The sequence below is a fragment of the Callithrix jacchus genome, chromosome 12, assembly GCF_049354715.1.
Source record: "Callithrix jacchus isolate 240 chromosome 12, calJac240_pri, whole genome shotgun sequence".
NCBI lineage: Eukaryota > Metazoa > Chordata > Mammalia > Primates > Cebidae > Callithrix > Callithrix jacchus.
Window position 1 is genome coordinate 40718963 of NC_133513.1, and position 20570 is coordinate 40739532.

The following is a 20570-nucleotide window of genomic DNA, read 5'->3' on the forward strand; positions in this document are numbered from 1 at the left end:
ATTTGCATTTTGAAGCAGGTCAATTTCACTTGTAATCTACTGAAGAATTTGTTTTTATCAACGTCCCACACTGCAGGTCTTAAGTTTGAAGTCAAACTGAAAAAGAATGCCAATGGTTTGGGATTCAGTTTTGTGCACCTGGAGAAAGAGTGCTTCAGCCACCTCAAGAGTGATCTTGTGAGGATCAAGAGGCTATTTCCAGGGCAGCCAGCTGAGGAGAATGGGGCCATCGCAGCTGGTGACATTATCCTGGCCGTGAATGGAAGGTCCACGGAAGGCCTCATCTTCCAGGTGCTGGGGGCACGGGCAGTGCAGCTCTGTGTGCAGGCTGGCCCCAGCTGTGCCTCTTGCTGGCCTGCTGCCATAGGGAAAACTCTGGGCTCTCGAAAATCATACCAGCAGCCGGGATTTTAATCACATAAAGAGTAATTAGTGGTACCCTCTCACATTTAATTTAAAATCTCTGTTTTTCAACATCTGACCTTGAGTCAGCCTTGCTTCTCACTGAGTTCATGAGTGAAGCTGAAGATAAAGCCCTGGCCTTTGTGCAGGCTGGCGCCTCTTCACACACATCCTGGGAGGTGGGTGTGGGGCTGAAGGGACTGGAGTGGGTCCCTTTCTGCTCTCCTTCCCATTTCTCAACCAAATTTACAGCTTTTGATACATTATTACACTGATTGTCCTGCCTATCATCTAAAATGTAATTTAAGAAAAAGAGTAATGAAATGTTGTACATATTAGAGTCCTGGAAGAAAATTGAGTCATTTGAGGAACATTTAATAAAGGTGTGGGCAGGTTGTTAGGAAGCTCAAGGGAGCATGTTGTGGCCTGGGGCTGGGCAGGGTGGAATGCAGTTACCCTATCCTGAGGCCAAAGGGGATGAGAAAGAGCAGTTTTCCCACCCTAGGAATGGAGGATACGTGCCGGCATAAGCTCTCACTTTGGCTGAGGTTGTAGTCATCCTGGCGACCTGAAGGGAGGAATCCTGGAAGCCGCAATGACCTCTGCATCTCCCTGTCTCTAGTCTGCCGCCATGTTCCCCTAGCCGAGCCCAACAGGAAGCTTCATGCAGCCCTCATAGGTCAGTTCCAGAAACACAAAGCAAGATGGACAAAGTGGGACAGTGGCTCTAGGCAGGGCAGGGGAGAGGTTTCTATAACAGCATATGCTTGGGTTGGAGGGCATGCCTTCATCCGTCCATCTCCTGGTCCAAGAACCTTTATCTGAGAACCACTGCTGGGCTGGCAACTCTATGAGAGACTGAAGACAGAGAGGAGGAGAGCTCATGCAGTCTCAGAGCTCAGAGACAGAAAACACCAGTGATAGCAGGAGATAAGCATCCTGTGAGATGAAAGCCCATGCTGCAGTGCTCACACCAGTAAGCCAGGAAAGAAGTGCATCCCTTGGATGTCAAGGACCGGGGAGTGTCCGGATCAGTTCTCAAGCAGGGATCATTTCCCTCTCAGGGGACTTTGATTAAGTCCAGAGACATTTGTGATTGTCACAACTGACAAGTGCTCCTGGAATCTAGTGAGTAGAGACCAGAGACGCTGCTAAACACCCTACGATGCACAGGACAGGCATTCCAACAAGGAATTTTCCAGCTTAAAAGGTCAGCAGTGCCAAGAGTGAGAAATCCTGGTCTAAATAGGAAATAGAAGCTATCAAGGCAAACTTGAACCCTGGACATTGAGAGGGTGGCTTGGAGCAACATGTTCAGCATGATGGGGGCTTGGGATGCAGGTGCAGAGGGGAGTAGATGGGAGAGAGGGAGCTGAGGTGAGAGAGAGTGGCAGGCAGAAATGGGATCTGTCTCCTATGCCTCATAGCTTGCATTGAGGGCAAAGCAAGTCAGCCAGAGTGTGCAGCAGGGGAAGGACTCAGTTATATCTTCATTGTGGAAAACTATCCTGAAGCACTGTGGAGGAAGGCAGGTGGATGACACTGGTGAAGGCAGGGAGCCGAGAGGTTACTGCAATATTACAGGTGAGAGGTTTCCAGAATCCAAGCTGCACAAAGGTGATACACAGCCCAGCATCTTCCATCTTCTTTGTGGGAGCTGAAGGCCACTGACCCTGATTCCTTGTACTTTGAAAAGTTAGGCCCACAGAGAAGTCTCACTCCGGACTTCTCTGGAGTGAGAAATGGATCAAGGTGCAGGAGGGAGGAGCCAGCGCCTGGGACACAGTGGGGAGAACATCACTGCATCCCCAGTGATGCAGGCCCAGATCTAACAGTGGATCTTGGTTGCTCATAGGAGGTGCTGCATTTACTGAGAGGGGCCCCACAGGAAGTCACGCTCCTCCTTTGCCGACCCCCTCCAGGTGCGCTGCCTGAGATGGAGCAGGAATGGCAGGTAGGCTACAGTGTCTTCTATTCTCTCTACCTGGCTCTGGCTGAGCCCCTGTTTTCCTGACTCTAGGGTCCTAAGAGGGTTGTAGGTAGGTTCAGTGCCACCTCCTTTCACAGGGGCAGGTAAATAGCTGGCTCCTGAACCTCAGTAGGTCTCCTTCCACTCCCTCATTCTGCCCCTCCCAACATTTGGGTCTTACTGTAGATGTTTACATGTTTAGACTTTGGCTGTGAAACTTTAAGGCCAGACTCTCTGGAAGCCCAGGCATCAGAGAGGCGTGCCTGGGAGGAACAAGAGTAGACAAGAAACAGAACAAGGGAATTTCCAATAAGAATTTCCATTCTGGGAGATGAAGTGGAAAACAGGCTATATGATTACCCTCCTAAGCATGAAATAGGCATGTGCGGTCTAGTGCAAAGAAGAGAGGCATTGGAATCAGGAAAATAGGGAGTTTTACCTTGACGTCTATATTAGTCAGGTTCCTAGAGAAATAGAATAGCTAGAATGAGTGTGTGTGAGTGTGTGTATTTATATATGAAGAGACTGAGAGAAAGAGAAAGAGAAAGAGATTTCTTATAAGGATTTGGCTCATATGATTATTAGGGCTGGCCAGTTCAAATTCTTTAAGGCAGGCCAGGAGGTTGGAGACCCAGGGAAGAATTAATAGAGAAGATCAAGCCCAAAGGTGATCTGGAATCAGGACTCCCTCCTCCTTGGGAGGTCAGTCTTTACCTTTAAGGCCTTCAGCATGGGGCCACCCCATTGTGAAAGACAAGCTGTTTTACTCAAAGTTTGCTGATTTAAATATCAAATCACATCTAAAAAGAACACCTTCACAGTGACGTCTAGATGGTATGTGACCGCTTATCTGGGTACCATGGCCTAGCCAGGTGACAGATACAATTACCCATTGCCATGCCTTCTTGGGAGTCCCTAGGAAACAGGTTTTGCAGCAGCGATGTGAATGCAGGAGGTTTTATGGGGCCTGAACTTGAGAACATCCCCTGTGAGGGTGACGGAAGTGGGGCGGGGCAGAAGGAGAGATCAATATGCAGGTATAACCAGAGCCTCAGCTGATCCTGGAGAGCCCTGGAGCAGAGATGGCCCCTTGGAGTTGCCCTGAACTAGGGCAAGAGAACCTGGGCCTTTGTGTATTGTCTTAACCAACTCTGGGGTGTGGGCTGCCCCAAGGGAGGGGAGATGTGGTGGTGGGGTGAGAGTCTCAGTCCTGGAGGGGATCTGGCAGGTACCTGGATCACCTGTACCTGCTGTGCTGCGTGGGCCTGGGAGTTCCCTATCCTCTCTAGGCCTCATGATTCCTCATCTCTAGGATGTGGATAAAAATGATCACTTAATTGACTGAGGGTGACACCATCACTAGGGACAATATAAAGGACTTGATGACTCAGATCCTGTTGATGCTTAGACTCCAAGACATCATTTGACACAGCCTCTAGGGAGAGAAGAGCTATGGGAAAGATATCTGAAAGTTGCTGGCTTGGAAAAGAAGGTAGATGACAGCAATTGTGTTAAGAAACTGAACCAGGTGAGAGAGGGCCAAATTTCACACACACAAATTCAGGCCAACGTGCTGGGACCCTGTGTTTTTGTCGAAATATCTAGGAAATCCCAGGGAAAAAGAAGTCTTTCCATTCTGGAGAATAGCCCCTCCCAGAAGAGCCCACAGAGATCTAGCAGGAAGGGTGAGGGTGAGGTGTGGTGGGTGAGCTTTCCCTTCTCATATCTGAAGGCAAAGTAGGAAAAGGATTGTGATTTGTCCGGGTGGCTCCAGTGGTCAGATTGCAGAGCAAGAGGCAGCAGCTCTGAGGAGTAAGCATTTAGTCCACCAGGTCAAGCAGCTCTGAGGAGGAGGCAGCCATGCCCACATCTGGGGTAAGGGTATTTCAGGCAGAAGAAATGGCATGAATAAAGGCCCTGATATGGAAACCCACTTGGATATTTGAGGGACAAAAAGACAACAGTTGTGCTTGGGTCGTCATTAATGAAGCAGAAGGCGAAGAAGTTGTGAAGGTGGCAGGGACTGACCCTGCAAGGCCTTGGAGATCAGAGGAGCATGATGCCACCATCCTGCATACGGTGGGAAGCCACTGGGCTAGCATGCAGGGCTAAGCAGGAAATGCCCTCCTCTGTTCTTCAGAGGGGTCAGTCAGGTTGCTGGTGGACAAGGGCTGAAGGAAGTCAAGCAGCAGTCATTCAGGTCAAACATGATGTGACTTGGACTCAGGCCATATCAGAAGAGGGACCCTCGTACAGATATAAAAATGAACACGTTAACAATTTTATTTAACTCATTCAATGAGGGGACCAGGCAGATGTTAAAACTGGCTCAAAAGAGATTTCAAATGACCTATTTATTTATAGAATTGTAAAATAGCTCAAAGACAGTGGAGACAGCTAGAATCAGAGAACCCAGCCGGTTCTGCTGTTTGATAAAAAGAGTTTTCTACTGAAACACAGATTGTTTTTTTGTAGAAGGTTGAGCAGTGGCAGCAAGACATAGCACATCATCAAAATCGGAACCTAAAGGCTGACAAGGGTGTGAGGAGATGAGACGAAGCAAGTCACATCTGGGGAAGTGAAGGGGAGACCCAGGAAAGAACCTTATCGTGATGGGGTGGGAGATGGGGACAAGCCCTGCCATGACCTATGAAGATGAAAACACTTAAAAAGAAAACGTTTCTTGTTAGAAAGTGGAATAGAGTCGTTGCTTTGCATATTTATATTTCATTTTTATCTTTGTCTAAATTTTGCAAATATTTTTCATTTAAAAATATGGCTCATATTTATTGAGAGCTTCCAAAGCCGCCCAGGCTAAGGTGCCTGAGTGTGTTGCCCAGGGTCCAGCGGGAGCATATGGAGGAGCTGGGATGCTATGGTGATAGACAGAACTCAAAGCCCACCTTGTAACTGCTCTGATCTACAATCATATGGGGGAAAAAAGCTTTCTATTTTTCTAAAAAAACATTGAGCAGCATGGAGCCAGTAATCAGTAGCATTTCTTTTAATAGACACTTGAACTCTCAGCTGACAAAGAATTCACCAGAGCAACATGTACTGATTTATGTACCAGCCCCAGCCTGGATCAAGAGGACAGCTGGAGGGACAGTGCCTCCCCAGATGCAGTGGGAAGCCTGGGTCTCAGGCCAGAGTCTTCCCAAAAGGCCATCAGAGAGGCACAATGGGGCCAAGATAGAGAGAGACCTTGGGCCAGTTCCTTGACACATTCTCCCGAGTCCCACCCTCATTTATGCAAACTTCACCAAGAAAGGGATGCATCAACATTGGCGACCTCTTTGGAAAAGGATGTGAGGCAAAACTGCTATTCAGTTTGTGATATCCTGAGACTTGGAAGGTAAGAATCACCACATTTGCAGATATTTTGTAAGCCGAATGCATCTCATTGCTAGAAAATTATAATCAAGCCATCAATAACTATGCTTGGATGCTTTTAGTGCCCAGCACTGTTCCAGGCATTTAGAAGACAGGTTGCAACAAGAGAAACATAAGACCTGGAGCTGCTGAGACCACCTGTGAGCTTTTGGGAAAAGCAAGCCCTACCCAGATCACAATTGTCCTTAATATGTCTTGGAGGCTATAGATGGCAGACCTCAGGTTTTGTCCTGGCCCACAAAACTTTGTCCTGTATCCTCCATGGCCTCTTAAAGCAGTGTAGTAAGAAAGAAGTTCTTACATGTGTCCTCACTTCTGTTGCTAATATGGTGCTTTATTAACATCAACTTTTTATTGCTAATATAATGCTTTATTAATATCAGCTTTTTAAAAAAATGATGGGGTCTTGCTATGTTGCACAGGCTGAATTCAAAACTCCTGGGCTCAAGTAATCCTCCCACCTCAGCGGGTCAAGTAGCTGGGTCTACAGGCACCAGCCGTCATGCCTGGCTTCACCAGTTTTTGTTTTCTGAACACATCTATATCTTCAAGACCACCCTGAGACATTCACTTTCACAGCCATTTTTAATTTAGTCTGCATTTTTGTGCCCATCCATCTGTAAGTATTTCTGGTTCTCAGAAATACTGTGCTGAGGGAACACATGGTCTTTGATTCAGTTTGATAAGAACTTATTACACAAGGTGCTTGGAAACTTGTAGGGAGCAGACAGAGGGCTGTACACGTAGGGTAAGACCTGCTTTTAGGCGTTTGCCAGCCAGATATCTGGGTACAATGCAGGCAAATAACGAAGGGCACTCATTTGTGTTTGACACTATAAACCCACTGAAATTAAATGGCTCTCATTTGGTGTTCATCCTAGAAGACTGTCGAAGGTATATTCATAGGGAATGGTAGTCCCTGTGAAGTGCGAAGCAGTGGTGTAATACCATTGGACCTGGTGAGAGCCGTGACAAACAGGAGCCAGGCATGCATTCCCTAAAACCACCCTAATAGAAAACTTTGAAGAACGCTGTGTCAGACAAACAAGAGCTAACTGGTTTGCAAAGTAGAACAGGGTGGGCAAGCACATTCATCAATGACATTCATATTCATTGTCTGATAATGTATAACATAAGTGTATTTATAGTTCCTTACAATTGCAGTCTAGGCAGTAATTGACATCCTTGATAAAATAATAAAGAAAATAACCTAGAGATTTGTCCAAGGACAACCATTACCATGATCTTAAAGGACATATAAAGGGAACCGTAGGCCGGGCGCAGTGGCTCACGCCTATAATCCCAGCACTTTGGGAGGCCGAGGCAGGTAGATCACAAGGTCAAGAGATCAAGACCATCCTGGTCACAAGGTGAAACCCCGTCTCTACTAAAAATACAAAAATTAGCTGGGCATGGTGGTGCGTGCCTGTAGTCCCAGCTACTCGGGAGGCTGAGGCAGGAGAATTGCTTGAACCCAGGAGCCGAGATCACACCATTGCACTCCAGCCTGGGTAACAACAGTGAAACTCAGTCTCAAAAAGAAAAAAAAAAAAGAAAGTGTACTTTCCTGTAGGCAGGAGGCACTTGTTTGGATATTTAAAGGTTTTGCTGCCAGATAGTTGGGAGTAATGAACAGGGACCCTGGGAGCTGAATTATAAAGTGGCTCTGGGTATAGGTATAAGCTGGGAATTTGCCGTAACAGGTGCCTTTAATTTAATACAGTCAATAGCTATTTAAAATGGTATTTTAAACTATTAGTATAGGCAGTCACTGTTTCATTTATTAAAGTACAGAAAATCACCCTGTTCAATATAAAAGTGATCTAATCTAGCCTCAAACTCCATGCTGGAATCTGCTCTGTCACATTCCTGAAGAAGGGGTTCCAGCGTTTGCTTGAAAATCTGCAGGGATGTGGAACTTGCTACCTCTCAAGCGACCCATTTTATCATCATCTAGTTATTGATCAAAGGTTCTTCCTTGTATAAATATGAAATCTTTATGCTGTTATACTGTTCCTATGAGACTAGCATTAAAGTTCAACATTTTGCATACAGCATGGCCATAACTTCAAGCCTCCTAACTTCATCTGAAGCTCAACCAAAGAAAAAGTGATTTGCTTTCACAGAAAGGGAGCAAATACATCTTTATGTCTTCTACTTCCAAGTCTGGATACCTATTTCCACCTATCTTTTAGCATTCTCTCTTTTCTTCTTTTTTTTTTCCATGAAATATCACAATTCCGTTTTTCTGAAACAAATTAAATTTGGCGTAGTGGCCCTTTCTGCAAGGGTATACCAGGTGTCCAAAGTCTGTCATTCTTGGAGGGATTGCTCCTTCTAGAGCTGCACGAGTCCCGAGGGCTTGTCCAGAACATTCCAGGGGAGTCTCCAATCTTGTCTTTCCCGAATGCTCGTCAGGCCCACGTGGTCCATGCAGCCGTAGGTGAACTGTGGGCAGGCTGCCTTACTGTTCTCAGTATCCTGGCTCTCTCAATGGCCAACCACTCCCCTTTCTCTTGCCTCCCTGTGGTGGTTCTGGTGATGACTGCTTTTCTGCCTTCTTGCATTTCCTGGCTTTATTTTTACCTCGTTTTCTCTCCCTTACTTAAGAACCTTTCCTCTCCTCTGAAAGAATTCAAACCAAGTCTGCCTCTCCTCCAACAGGCCATCAGCTCGCATTTAATGAACACATAGTTAGGGACTGCCCCCTACAGGAAGAAAAGAGGGACGCACACCCCGCAATCCCTGGACACAGTTCTCCCAGCTTCTGGGTAGAATCTGAATCAGGATTTCAAAGTAGGATTGAGGCTCTCTGCAGAAGACTTACAAGTGTTTGTAGCTCAGTTCTGAGGTGACTGTCGCAGGTCAGTGCCTCTTAGAGTCTGTCGTCTGTGAGTGTAGCTCTGGATCTTACTGTGTGGTTTCAGCATTGCTACTTACTAGTATGCCTGGAGAGTTGCCTTCCCTGAGCTAGAGGCTTCCCTAATGTAAACGGGACCATGACAATTCCACAGGGTACTGTGCAGGTCAAAAGAAATAGCACAGGCAGGGTGCCATCACAGTGCCTAGCATGCAGTAAGAACCCAACGCAAGTCTGTTTTCATTCCCTTTCCTGAGCTATTTCCAGCTAAAGAACAGGTCCCATTTATTGAAATTCCCAGCAAGTTGCCGGAACTTACCATCTGCCAGGTGGCAACTTCCTACAGCCAGATGGCTGCCAGCACCACAGCAAGCCCAAAGTGTTCATGGAGAAGATTCAATTTCACTTTTCCTTTCTTGTTCTCTTCTTTTCTCACACTCTATATCTAGAGATTTCACCGTCTAGTAGTAGATGTTTATAAAAATATCTTGTAATAAAGCAGTACAGTACATTTTTTACAGAGGAGAGTTAGTTTATGCACCTATTAGAGGAAAGGCTTGGCTGGAGTCACATCTTTTATAAGGTTAGTACCTAAAGGTAGGATAAAGCAACAATCACATTAAGTCTCATTACCCTTGAGACATCACTTTGGAAGGAGTGATGTTATTTGTCCCTTGATGTGCGAGCAAATCACCTTTTGTTTGGTTGAACCTCAGACAAAGTCAGGAGGTTTGCCATTATGGACCATGCTGTATGCAAAATGCTTGTCTTTAAATGCTGGCCCCGTAGAAACAGAGACAGCCTGACAGGATGGAAGATTTAGTTCTCCCACTTATGTGCACTTCAGGGCTTACATTCATTGGTTGGAAAGTTGGTCTCTGCAGAATGTTTAAGGTTATCTTTCTCTCTCTTTCTCTCTTTGCCTAGCACATATCATTAAACGCATGTAAGTAAAATGCACGTAAGTTCAGCAAACATCACTTTGTGAAAGTGATGGCATAAATCCTGATGGTCATTTATTTAAGAATACAAAATGAAGCAGGAGTCCTTGAAATGAACCTAAAGTTATGATATACCTTCTGGGGAAGGCACTGCCTGGAATAGCAAAAGATAATTAGGAGGCTAGAGAGCTCACTCAGCTGCACCTGCTAGGCCAGGTGTGATATCAGAGTAGTTAGGGAGGGATGCAGCTGCCAGGTGAGGGGGCTGTTCTGCCTGCTCTTCAGTTGGAGTGTGGCTGAGGGCAGTGAGTGAGGTGGATGCCTGGCTAGCATCAGTAGTCTAACACACAGCAGAGCCTGGGTCAGGCTAGGGCCTGGGTGCTGCCTCTAGCAGAATTCTCTTTACACCTTATAGGTTCCCAGGGGTACCTGCCCACTGCCTTCCTTTTCATTACCACTCTGACAAATCCTAACTGTTGTACTTTAGTTCAGACTTATCATCTGAGCTTGGAATTGGGCAGTCCATTGAATTTGTGTACCTTGATGTCTTAGAGATACTGTAAATTCAACCTGCCAAAACTAAATGCAGATGTCAGGAGAGGAGGCCTGGAGCTTCCAGCTCTGTCATCAGGGCTAACGGGGACATCAGTATGGGGCCTGAGGCTGGAGAGCTGGAGACACGAAGAGACATAAAACCAAACTTTGTTGTGAGTTTAACCATAAGTAAATAGGACAACTATAATACCTTCATATTTCAAGCCTGAAATGCCATCTGCTAGTGTGAATTTCCTCTTGAAAGGTAGAGATGATTTTGGTGGCCCAAGTCTTTAAAGGACAGCTGTCCAGAGAAGTTGGGCACAGTGTCTTTTCTCAGTAAATATCCTGTAGCAAGCAGAGCCTTCAGAATGGTTTCACTGACCTCAGAGCTGAACTGGGATTCATCTTAAAAATATCCACTGAAGAGTTTCAGGACTTGGTGAGGACCCTGGTTCTGGGACACTGCTGGCTTGTGTGGGGAAGATGGCTGGCCAGGGAGCCCATGTCAAATCTGCAGATTCTCCTCCAGTCATCATCTGTCTATAAAAACCTCCTTCTGTTGAACAGCTTGGTAGGCAGAGAATGAGGGCAGGAAGAAGCTGAGGCCATTACATGGACCCAGGGGATGAGCAGAAAACTCTGAGTACCCTGACAGCATCAGGGTCGTGATGAAAGTCCTGTTACATTAACCCTGAGCTGGCCAGCCCTGAGCCCTGGATGAAGGATTCCACCTCTTTACCCACCATGTCCACACAGCAAAACATGAGGCTCACTCTGAAAGAATGTCTGTATCTTAATGAAATTCCCCAAATTTCCAAGTCTTGCCCTTTTCATGAAATAGGCATACAGGCTTCTCATGTCTCTTTATTCCCTATTCACCCTTTCCCTATGCCCACAGTTGAGTCCCAGGACAGATCTTCAAGGGCAGCCTGGTGGCACATGAAAAAGGATGAAAGGAAAGGCAGTTGTTCTCCGGGCTAGTGGTAGGATCATGGCCAAGATTTCACCCTTGAGACCACCAACTCCCCTTGGGCAAGTGGGGAGCAAATCAGTTTTTCTTTGGTTGAGCCTCAGATTAAGCCTTGCCTCTTGCCTCTCAGGCTGATGGCTTCTCTCCGTCTCTAGTAGGCAGAACCAGTAGCTGGAGCCCCAAATTAAAACCAGAGGGCAAGAAGCCTATTAGAAGAGGTGGAGAGAGTCTGCTGGTGGGAGGAGAGGCGGGGACACTTAGGCAGCTGCAGTGGCCAATGAACACATACTGTTGCCACCTGCCACTCTTCAACAAGGCTTAGTGTGCTCAGAGTGGAGGGAAGGGGCTGCTGCTTGAGGCAGTGGGGGCGGTGATGAGCCTGAGCCTGGGCAACAGGCTAGATTTCTCATTCTTTGATAAAACTTCTTGAATGTTCCCTTCCTATGTTTATAATAAAACACAGTTTCTACATGATCTGGCCAAGTTTTAAAGTCAATTTTCCCTGCAAATGTTCAACAGTTAAAAATGTCTTTTGAAAGTGAGTGTTCTTCTTCAGTCTTTGTAGAATAATTTCTTTTTTATACACTTGAGTGTGCATATATTTACATGAAATTCACTCTTACACATACCCTGTAGCTCTCCTGGTGGAAAAATGTCTCTTTCAAAGTGAAGTTCAGTTTGGGGCAGACGCTCCTGGCTCTACTGGAGAGGAGGATGGGCTCTCTGGGTGTCTGGGGGTTTGTAGCTATTGGGGTGTACCAGAGCTGATTTTAAGAGAAAGAGGCAATGCAGGAAAGGAGACCAGCAGCACATAACAAAGCCAACCTATTTATTCGGCTGTGGAGAAGGAGGCTGAGAAATGAGGATCCACGTATTTGGTAAAAAGCTAAATCTTTGTGCTTTTCTCTTAGATATTCCTTCTCATCTTCTCTAACCAGACTTTCGACAGATATTTTCTGAGCACCTTCTCTGCATGTCTGCACTGCTGTGTAAAATGCCCTGCCTTTGCATGGACTGTTCTTTCTAATCAAGAGGTGTGTGTGGTGAACTTGGAGCAGCCCCTGGAAGGCATGTTCTTTGACCACTGCGTCTGCGGCTGCATCACCAGATAATGAGCTTCACCACTCGTCTGCCTCCTGTGTCCTTCCACAGGGAGTGCATGTCACTCCAGCTGGTCGCCTCTCTAAATAGGCACATTTTCAGTATTCAGAAAAGGAGCTGAACTTTGCACAAAGTGCTTTGATGGTTGCCTGCTTGAGTCACTCCCAACCCCTTCCTGAGGCCCTTTCTTTATAATTCTTCTGTTGAAATAGTTATCATAATAACAGTAGTAATCATAGCATCTCACATTTATTAAAAAACTTAACCTGTACCAGGAATCGGCAGGGGGAGGGGGGCGTATCAGAATTATGTAATTTACATGTCCCAATAATCCTAGACACTTCTTGACCATTAAGTTTTTTCAGATGAGAAAACTGAGGTTCCAGTAAAGTCAATAAACTTGTCCAAGTTCTGACCGACTCTGCTTGTCATATGAAGAGTCAGTCTTAGAACTGGGTAATTGCCCTGCTTGCAATGCTGTGCCGTCTGGCAAACCCCCCGCCCCTCGCCCCCACCGGTCTCCTGAGCTCGTGCTCCTACTGCCTCTACCATAGCACTTCCTGCCCGGACTTTAACATTTGTTTACTGCTCCAACTTCTCATTAAACTTGGGGCTTTTCAAAGCCAGGGGTGGTGCCTTATTTGTTGTTTGCTTCCTGGTGCCCAGAGCAGCCTCTGGCATGAGCTGTTTAAATATTGGCTAAGTCTCATATGCCTGTGTCGTGGAGAGCATCCTAAAAGGAAAGGGGAAGGTGGGGCAAGGAATTTTTTTTATTAAGGCTAGAAGACACATGGGTTTCTGTTTTCTAGTCCTGAATCGGAGGATAGGGAAGGTGCCATGTGCCATCCACATGGAGCCCATTCTCCCACCTTGGAAGATGAAAAGTATCTTACCATCAACTCTACATGCCAAGGCCAGCTACCCTGTGAAGAATGTTTGGAGGCAGATTCTGGGACCATTCCCTTGCCACAGTTCTGCTCTTGGGGCACTGTTCCAGAGTCTTTGCCTCCAGAAGAGTCCCAAGAGAGCGGGAGTGAATGGGAAGACCTGGAGGAGACTGTGGACCTGGAGGACGCTGCCCTCAGGTGGGTATCACTCTGGCTGGGGGACTGGGGCTGAGCTCTGACAGCAGGGCTCAGTGCTATTAAGCCACTTCAGCTGGGGTTGGGGAATGGTTTATGGGCATTGCCCAGTTCCCCCTGCATCTTCTTTGGGCATCGTGAATCATTGTGATGGCCATTTTCACTGAGCATTTACCATGGCCCTTGTGCCATGACAATGGCCCTACAACATGGGGACAGTCATCACCCCCATGTCACACATGACACATTTGGGGCTTTCCCAAGGTCATCCAGTGAGGAAGTGACAGAGCTAGAACTCAACCCTGCTTGGTTTCCTACTCCACAGCCCGCCTGTTGAGCGCCTGTCTGTTCTGCCTCCTGTGTGCGGGAGGGTGCATCTCTCTCCACGGGTCTCTCTCTTTTGGGGTCTGAATGTCTAGTGCTTATTCCTGTTTTGCCTGCTCCTGCCTGCCCCTCTGCCAGACTTATTGCAGAGAAGAGTCTTGGTGTCATATCATAGGGCCCATCTTGTTGGACTGCTGTGGCTGAGTATATATAGATCAGCATCAGGAAAGTCTCACTGTTAATGGAAGGAGCCACCAGAAGCTGACCTGGTCACCAGGCGGGGTCAGAGCATATTGACAAGGACACAGGAAGAGTAAGGGCAACAGAAACTGTCACACTGGGAGGAAAGGAGGGTAAACTCTGCACAGGTCTGTAACCATCCAACACTCTGAGTACCTACAGCATATGTTAAAAAATGCTGAATGTTCCAAAAACTTTCACATGAACACAGTTTCAAGGTCCATTGAAACTTACCGAGACATCAGTTTGAGAAATTTCAGTTATAATTGAAACACACTCCTTCACTTACCTCCCATTGTGTCCTAGCTCCATTTTCCTGGCTGTACATAAGGAATCCCGGCCACCACAAATGATTGAGCTAGAGCTTCAGAGGACAGTGGTGGGTCATCTGATAAGGAGAGTGGATGTATGAAATTAAAATATAACAAAAGGGCTGGTCCTTATCTGAAATAGGAAGCAACAAGTTAATAGAGTGGAAGATTCAGAGGCTTTGAAGACCATGCATGTTCATTTATAGGGAAGTCAAACTCTTTACAACATTGGGAGTGCGTGTTATGGATTCACAGAAGTGTGGGCAAGCGGGAAGCGGCTTATATGCAGGGGCAATCTTTCGGAGGTGGCTCTGCAGGGCTGGGAAGCCGAAAGAAGAAGGCTGAGCAATCGGCGGGGACTGCAAGGGCCAGTCCACTGAGATCTACAGTGCCTCTGAGCCAGCCAGGAAGAGAAAGGCAGAGGATGTGGCATGATGGTTGGGGGAGCTCAGATTTGAAGCCTGGCCCTGCCACTCACTAGCTGGGAGAGTTGCAGTTCATGACTTTTAAACTGTTCAATATGCAGCTGACTGCCAGACAGAGCTAACCAAACCCACCTCATGCAGTTAGGACAATGCCAAGTGCGTAGTGGTAAGCACTTAAATAACATCAGCTATTTTCATCATCAATCACAAAGGGGGGATTTGCTCCAGTGAGAGGATACAAGCTTTTTAATGCATTCAATCCTGTTAGGTTTTTCTGTGTAGTCAAAGGAACTAGACAGTTGGACTTGTGCCCTACTATGTGGTGTGGGTCTGGGTGGGGAGAAGCCCTCACCTATGGCAAGGGTGCAAGGCTTTACCAAGACCTCATCTATGTATGGATTGTGGCTTGGGATATGCTCAGGGTGAGTCCTGTTGGAATCACTGATCCCACCAAAAGAAAAATAGGTCTCACCCGTCCCTGCAGACTGAGGACAGGTGTGCCAACATGAGTGCTCAGGGCATGAGTTCTTAGTTTGGCTCCATGCAGCAGCCCACAGGTGTGCTCCCTGGCATCTATGGGCTACTGCACTTAGAATGTTGACTTGTGTGCTTCTTTTAGGAAATGCAGGTCTTAACAGCCTTTAAATTCTCCGTAGTGTTCATAACCCCTATAAGCTGAACCCCCCCTGCTGTATCTGATTTATAAAGAGGACTTTACAGCCTGTAAGCCTAATCACCAGTTACTTCATTTGGTCCTTTTAGACATTAAGACAGTCCTATGACTATTTAGTATTTCATAGGTAGTTTTTACATGCAATTTAACTTAATCCTCATGTCAATTTTGAATGGTATTCTTATTTCTCTTTTTTAAAGGGGCTTAGAAGGTTTAATTTGTGTGAGATTCTACAGGTAGGAGGGGTGGGTTCACATTACATCTGCCTGGTTCTACTTTTGATGCCTTTTCACATTTCCCTTAGAATATGTCTTTTCAAGTGAGTTTGTGTAACACAGGTCTTTCCATAAAGTAGCATGAGTCCTACTTTTCCTTCACAAAGGAAAAGTATTTCTCTTTTGTGAGGCTAAGAAAAACTCCCTTGTTCAGTGGGATTAAGAAGAGGATGGAACTGTTCTCTTTAGGGAAGGCTGCTGGCAAAATGATGAGGACACCCATTAAAAGCTGCTTATTGTTTTAGGTAAACACAGAGAACAGCGACCTCCCAAGGCAGAGACTGAGGGTTTCTGCATGAACATCCTTTCAGATGACCTTGGACCAAAGAATGTACCCACCAGTTCTGTCACTGGGAAGAAAACCTGTAGGTTCCTGTGAAGGTGACCTGGGATGAAGGGCCTGGCTCAGTTGTTAAAGGCTCACTTTAAGAAGAGCGTGCTTGTCAATTCCGAGACTCATTTTGAATAGTGGCTGTGGCCTGTCTTCAGTTCTGGGGTTTATATCCAGCAAAGCTTTGTGTGTGGAGGCGGTGGGGGGAAGGGGAGGTGGTGAGAAGGGGGTGGGTGGCATCCCTTTGTGAAAAGAGTTGAGAACCAACCTCCTCCTCAGAGGTACCCCAGGCAGGGTGAGGCCTTGCTGCGGCACTGGCACATACTCCCCGGGACAGACACAGAACTATACGGTGCACTTCGTAGCTCAGCACTGGACAAAGGAGTTTCTATGGCTATCACAGTGGAAGGACTCTGTTGAGGGGATTGGCTCCAAAATTATGGCTGTAATATATTTTGATCTTTCTGTATCCTTTCTATATAACTCTACATAGCTATACACTTTTTTAAAAGGACTTTCCTTTTGAACTTTGCACCAGATTCTACAGAGTATATGAAGGAAAAATAACATGGTGATATCTAGTAAAGAAAGCAGAGTAAAGTGGTAGATCCAGCACTACCCCATATCAGGACAAAGAACGAAAGACATGTGGATTAGCAAATGCATAAAAGAAACACCTGGGGGACCACAGGCAAGCCCAGGAGCATGCCTGGTGCTGTATAATGGAGAAAGCAGGGCGGAGTTGGGGTCTCAGCACAGGGGAAGGGGAGACAATTTCATGGGAAAGCTGGAAAAAATGATTTCGTTTCAAAGCTCACTTCGTCTACTAGAATCACATACGAAAAAAACACATAAGAGAAAGAACGATAAGAAACAGGTTCTAGTTTTATCAGATCTACAGAGGAATGCTCACTCATCCAGCTTGCTACAGTAGACCAAAGCATAACAATAAAAAACCTTCAAAGCTGACAATATCGAAAAAGTTTAAACTTCCATACAATAATAATGACAAAACTAATGTAAAAAGAATAGCAATGGGTTGGAAAAGCATTTACATAATCGTGAACAAAGATTAGTATTTTTAATATTTAGAAAGCCCATTATGATTTATAATAGATCAATAAAGAATTTCAATAGACAAAATATACAATAAAATACAATGGCCAACAAACACACAAAATATTCTGACCAAAACAATGTCGACATGCTGCTTTGTATTCATTACATTCACAAAATTTAAAAAAAAACTGTCTAATACTGGCAAAATTTTGCTGAAGCCAGCATATTCAGAAATATCCAACGCTATAAAAATGGGTATGCCCACTGACTCAACAATAAAACTCCTGAGAATTACCTAATCCAGAATAGGAAAAAAAATCCATTATTTAAAAATGTTCACTGTAGTACTCTCGATAAAAACAACAAATTGGAAATAGCTGAAATGCCTTCGAACAATGGTAATATTAGAGAAAATGATGGTGCAATAGCATAATTGAATATTGTACTGCCAAGAAAGTAATCTAACTAGGAAGAAGTCACAACTTAGTGAAGTGTTTGATGGAATAACTCAGAATTACATGCTGGTTACAACGATAGAAGGCCTTACAGCACAAGGAGAAGCACAGTGAACAGAGGGAGGCTCAGCATCGGAACAGAAATTGACCAAAGTTTGGGTGATGGGATTAGGAGAATAGACTTTATTTTGCTAAAAATTACTTTTATATATCTATTACTTGTATAATAAATTTTACATTGAAAATAAAGGGATTGAAACTGCAAAAAAAGAGAGAGAAAGAAAGCAATTATAACCAACTAAATAAAAACAAAGACCAAGGTTAAAAAAGCCTGTGCTCTAAAATCTAATTCGTGAACTCTCTCTACGTGCTTTTCTTTCTAATTTTTCTGTGCTCCTTATGACAGAAAAATCTTATAGGTCATTTGGCTTCCTCTGCTATTAATAAAAATGATGTTTCCAGGGATCTGAACAGGCTTGTTCTAAATTCTCTGAGAGCTGAGGCCAGCTCCCCTGGTGCATCATTACAGTTTCACAGGCCTCAAGGTTAGGGAACTAATCAAGTATGTAATGAAGTGATTAAATAACAGTATTTACAGTTTTGGAACTGCTCACATTCTGCTGAACACTGGTTGCTTATTTCCTCTTTGGAAAAGAAATTGATGGATACAGGCTCACAATACATCTGGTTCTCCTCCTTGCAGGAAAGGACCACCCCCAACCCCCAGGCTACTTTACTCATTTTGAACCATATCTCAGGAAGAACATGTTAATTTGTCTTAGGTGGACTCAGTTGCAGCCGCCACTTGCTTTGTTTTAGGGCTAATGTCAGAAAGAACCGCTAATTCCTAGGAGACTTGGCTCAGTGCCTACACACTGCTTTCATTGTTGGCTGCTGCATCCTACAAACCTGGCTGTGCTTGAGAATCAACTATAGCAGGTCTTCAAAATACAGATTCACTAGCCGCATCCCTGAAGATTCTGAATCAGTAGAGCTGAGATGAAGCCCAGATATCTGTACTTTTATGAAGCTCAGCAGATGGTTGTTTCTGTGGCCAGATTTAAGGACCACTGATTCAGACTCTTCAAGACTTCACTTGGCCTTCTTGTCCTCCCTCACTGCCATAAACATTTATGAAACTCCTATCATGTGCCACCACACCGTTGGTATGAGGGTGCTAAAACATATACATATTCAGCATTAAATTACAGTGCAAAAGTGGGCTTTCAAACTCAACGTAGTAAAGGCATCAATTCTCTCCAAATTAATTTATAGGTCTAATGCAATTCTTATCAAAATCCCAGCAAGGTATTTTGTAGTCATAGATGAGTTTCTTCTGAAATGAATTTTATAAATTTTAGTTTATATTCATAATGTAATTTACATTATACAAATAAAAATTTCTGAAACTTATATAAAAACGCACAAGCAGCAGAATAGCCACAATCTTTAAAAAATAGAATGGAGTAGGAGGAATCACTGTAACCAATATTAAGGCTTACTATAGAGCTGCATTAATAGTGGGATAGAGATATAGACACATAGATCAATGGAACAGATAGATAATCCAGAAATAGACCCACACAAATATTCCCAACTGGCATTTGACAAAATGCAGGAGAAATTCAATGAAGAAAGAATTGCTTTTTCAGCAAATGGTGCTGGAACAACTCAACATCCATAGACAAAAAAAAAAAAAAAAAAAAAAAAGATCACTGACCTTAAATCTCACATCTTGTTGAAAATGAACTCAAAATAGATCCTGGACTTACATGTCAATGCAAAACTATATGATTTTTAGAAAAAAAAGTGGGGAGAAAATGGTTGGGATCTAAGACTAGGCAAAGAGTTCTCAGACTTGACACCAAAAGCATGATCTGTAAAAAGAAAAGGAAAAAGTGATAAATTGTTTTTTGTTTGTTTTTTTCCTCTGTAAAAAGACTATTTTAAGAGGATAAAAAATCCAAGCAACAAATGAGGAGAAAGTATCTGGAATCATATACCCAACAAGGGACTAGTATCTAGAATACATAAAGAACTCACAAAACTCAACAGTAATGAAACAAAAAAAAATCCCATTAGAAAATAGAAAAAATACATGAATGGATATTTCACTGATGATAATATACAGATGGCAAATAAGCACATGAAAAGATGTTCAACTTCAATTAGCCTTTGGGGAAACACAAACAAACTACAATAAGATATCTCCACGTATGTATCAGGATGGTCAAACAAAAATAGTGAGAACACCTAACACTACTGAGGACATGGAGAAAGGGGATCGCTCATACATTGCTAATGGGAATGTAAAATACTGGATGCAACATAGAAAATGGTTTGATTAGGTCTTACAATACTAAACACACAATCACCATAAGACCCACCAATTGCACCTTGATAAATTAAGATTTGTGTTTACATGAAAACATTTATGAAAATATTCATAGCAACTTAACTTGTAATAGCCCCAAATGAGAAGGAATCCAGATGTGCTTCAAGTAAGTGAATGGCTAAGTAACATGTGATAATCCATATCAAAAGAAGTGAACTATTGGCACTCACAACAACTCGTATGAAACCCCAAGGAGTTATGCAATCCCCAAAGGTTGTAAAAGTATGATTCCATTTATAGGACATTCTTAAAATGACAAAACTATAGAAATGAAGAATGGATTAGTGGTTACAAGAAGTTAAGGAGAGGTGGGGGAGAAAGGAAGGTGGGTGTGGTTATAAAAGGGCAGCAGGAAGGGTCCTCTTGGTGATGGAAATACTCAGTATCCTGACTCTGGTGGCAGATACATGAACCTACCCCTGGGATAAAATTGTATAGAACACACACACTCTCTCTCTCTCTCACACACACACACACACGTATAAGTACAACTAAGAAAATCTGAACATGATGGATATATTATGTCAATGTCAATGTACTCTAGCTTTACAAGATGCTACTGTTGGGGCAAACTAGGTAAAGGGAACAGGGCATCATCTGTGTTATTTCTTCCAACTGTATTATGAATATACAATTATTTCAAAATAAAAACATTTAACTAAAAAAGTGGGCTTCCCAACTGTGCTTTAACCACACTATAGCAGCTCCACACCTTGGCAGATCAAGTTCCACAGAGGGTTACAGACCCACTGGCCAAGAGGGCGAATGCTCAGCCTCAGAGGCTGACTGTATCTGATTTGCCCATCTACATACTCAATGCTATCACT

At 44.4% G+C, this 20570-nt stretch overlaps 1 protein-coding gene across 11 annotated transcripts in view; it reads left to right on the plus strand.

Moving 5' to 3' along the window:
• The window catches only part of FRMPD2 (FERM and PDZ domain containing 2), a 123677-nt gene extending 106829 nt beyond the window's left edge, over positions 1–16848 (plus strand). For 4 of the 11 annotated variants that reach the window (XM_035267736.3, XM_078343963.1, XM_035267735.3 and 1 more), the window contains 5 exons: positions 77–291; positions 2258–2356; positions 5383–5726; positions 12983–13258; positions 15749–16848. In XM_035267736.3, the coding sequence (XP_035123627.1) occupies positions 77–291; positions 2258–2356; positions 5383–5726; positions 12983–13258; positions 15749–15752 (938 nt within the window). In that variant the 3' untranslated portion in view covers positions 15753–16848. Of the gene's footprint in view, positions 1–76; positions 292–2257; positions 2357–5382; positions 5727–5826; positions 6031–9551; positions 9571–11983; positions 12796–12982; positions 13259–15748 lie in introns of those variants that run through there. The other 7 variants (XM_003734444.5, XM_035267739.3, XM_035267740.3 and 4 more) reach the window with 5 other exon arrangements.
• The last annotated feature ends 3722 nt before the right edge of the window (positions 16849–20570 follow it).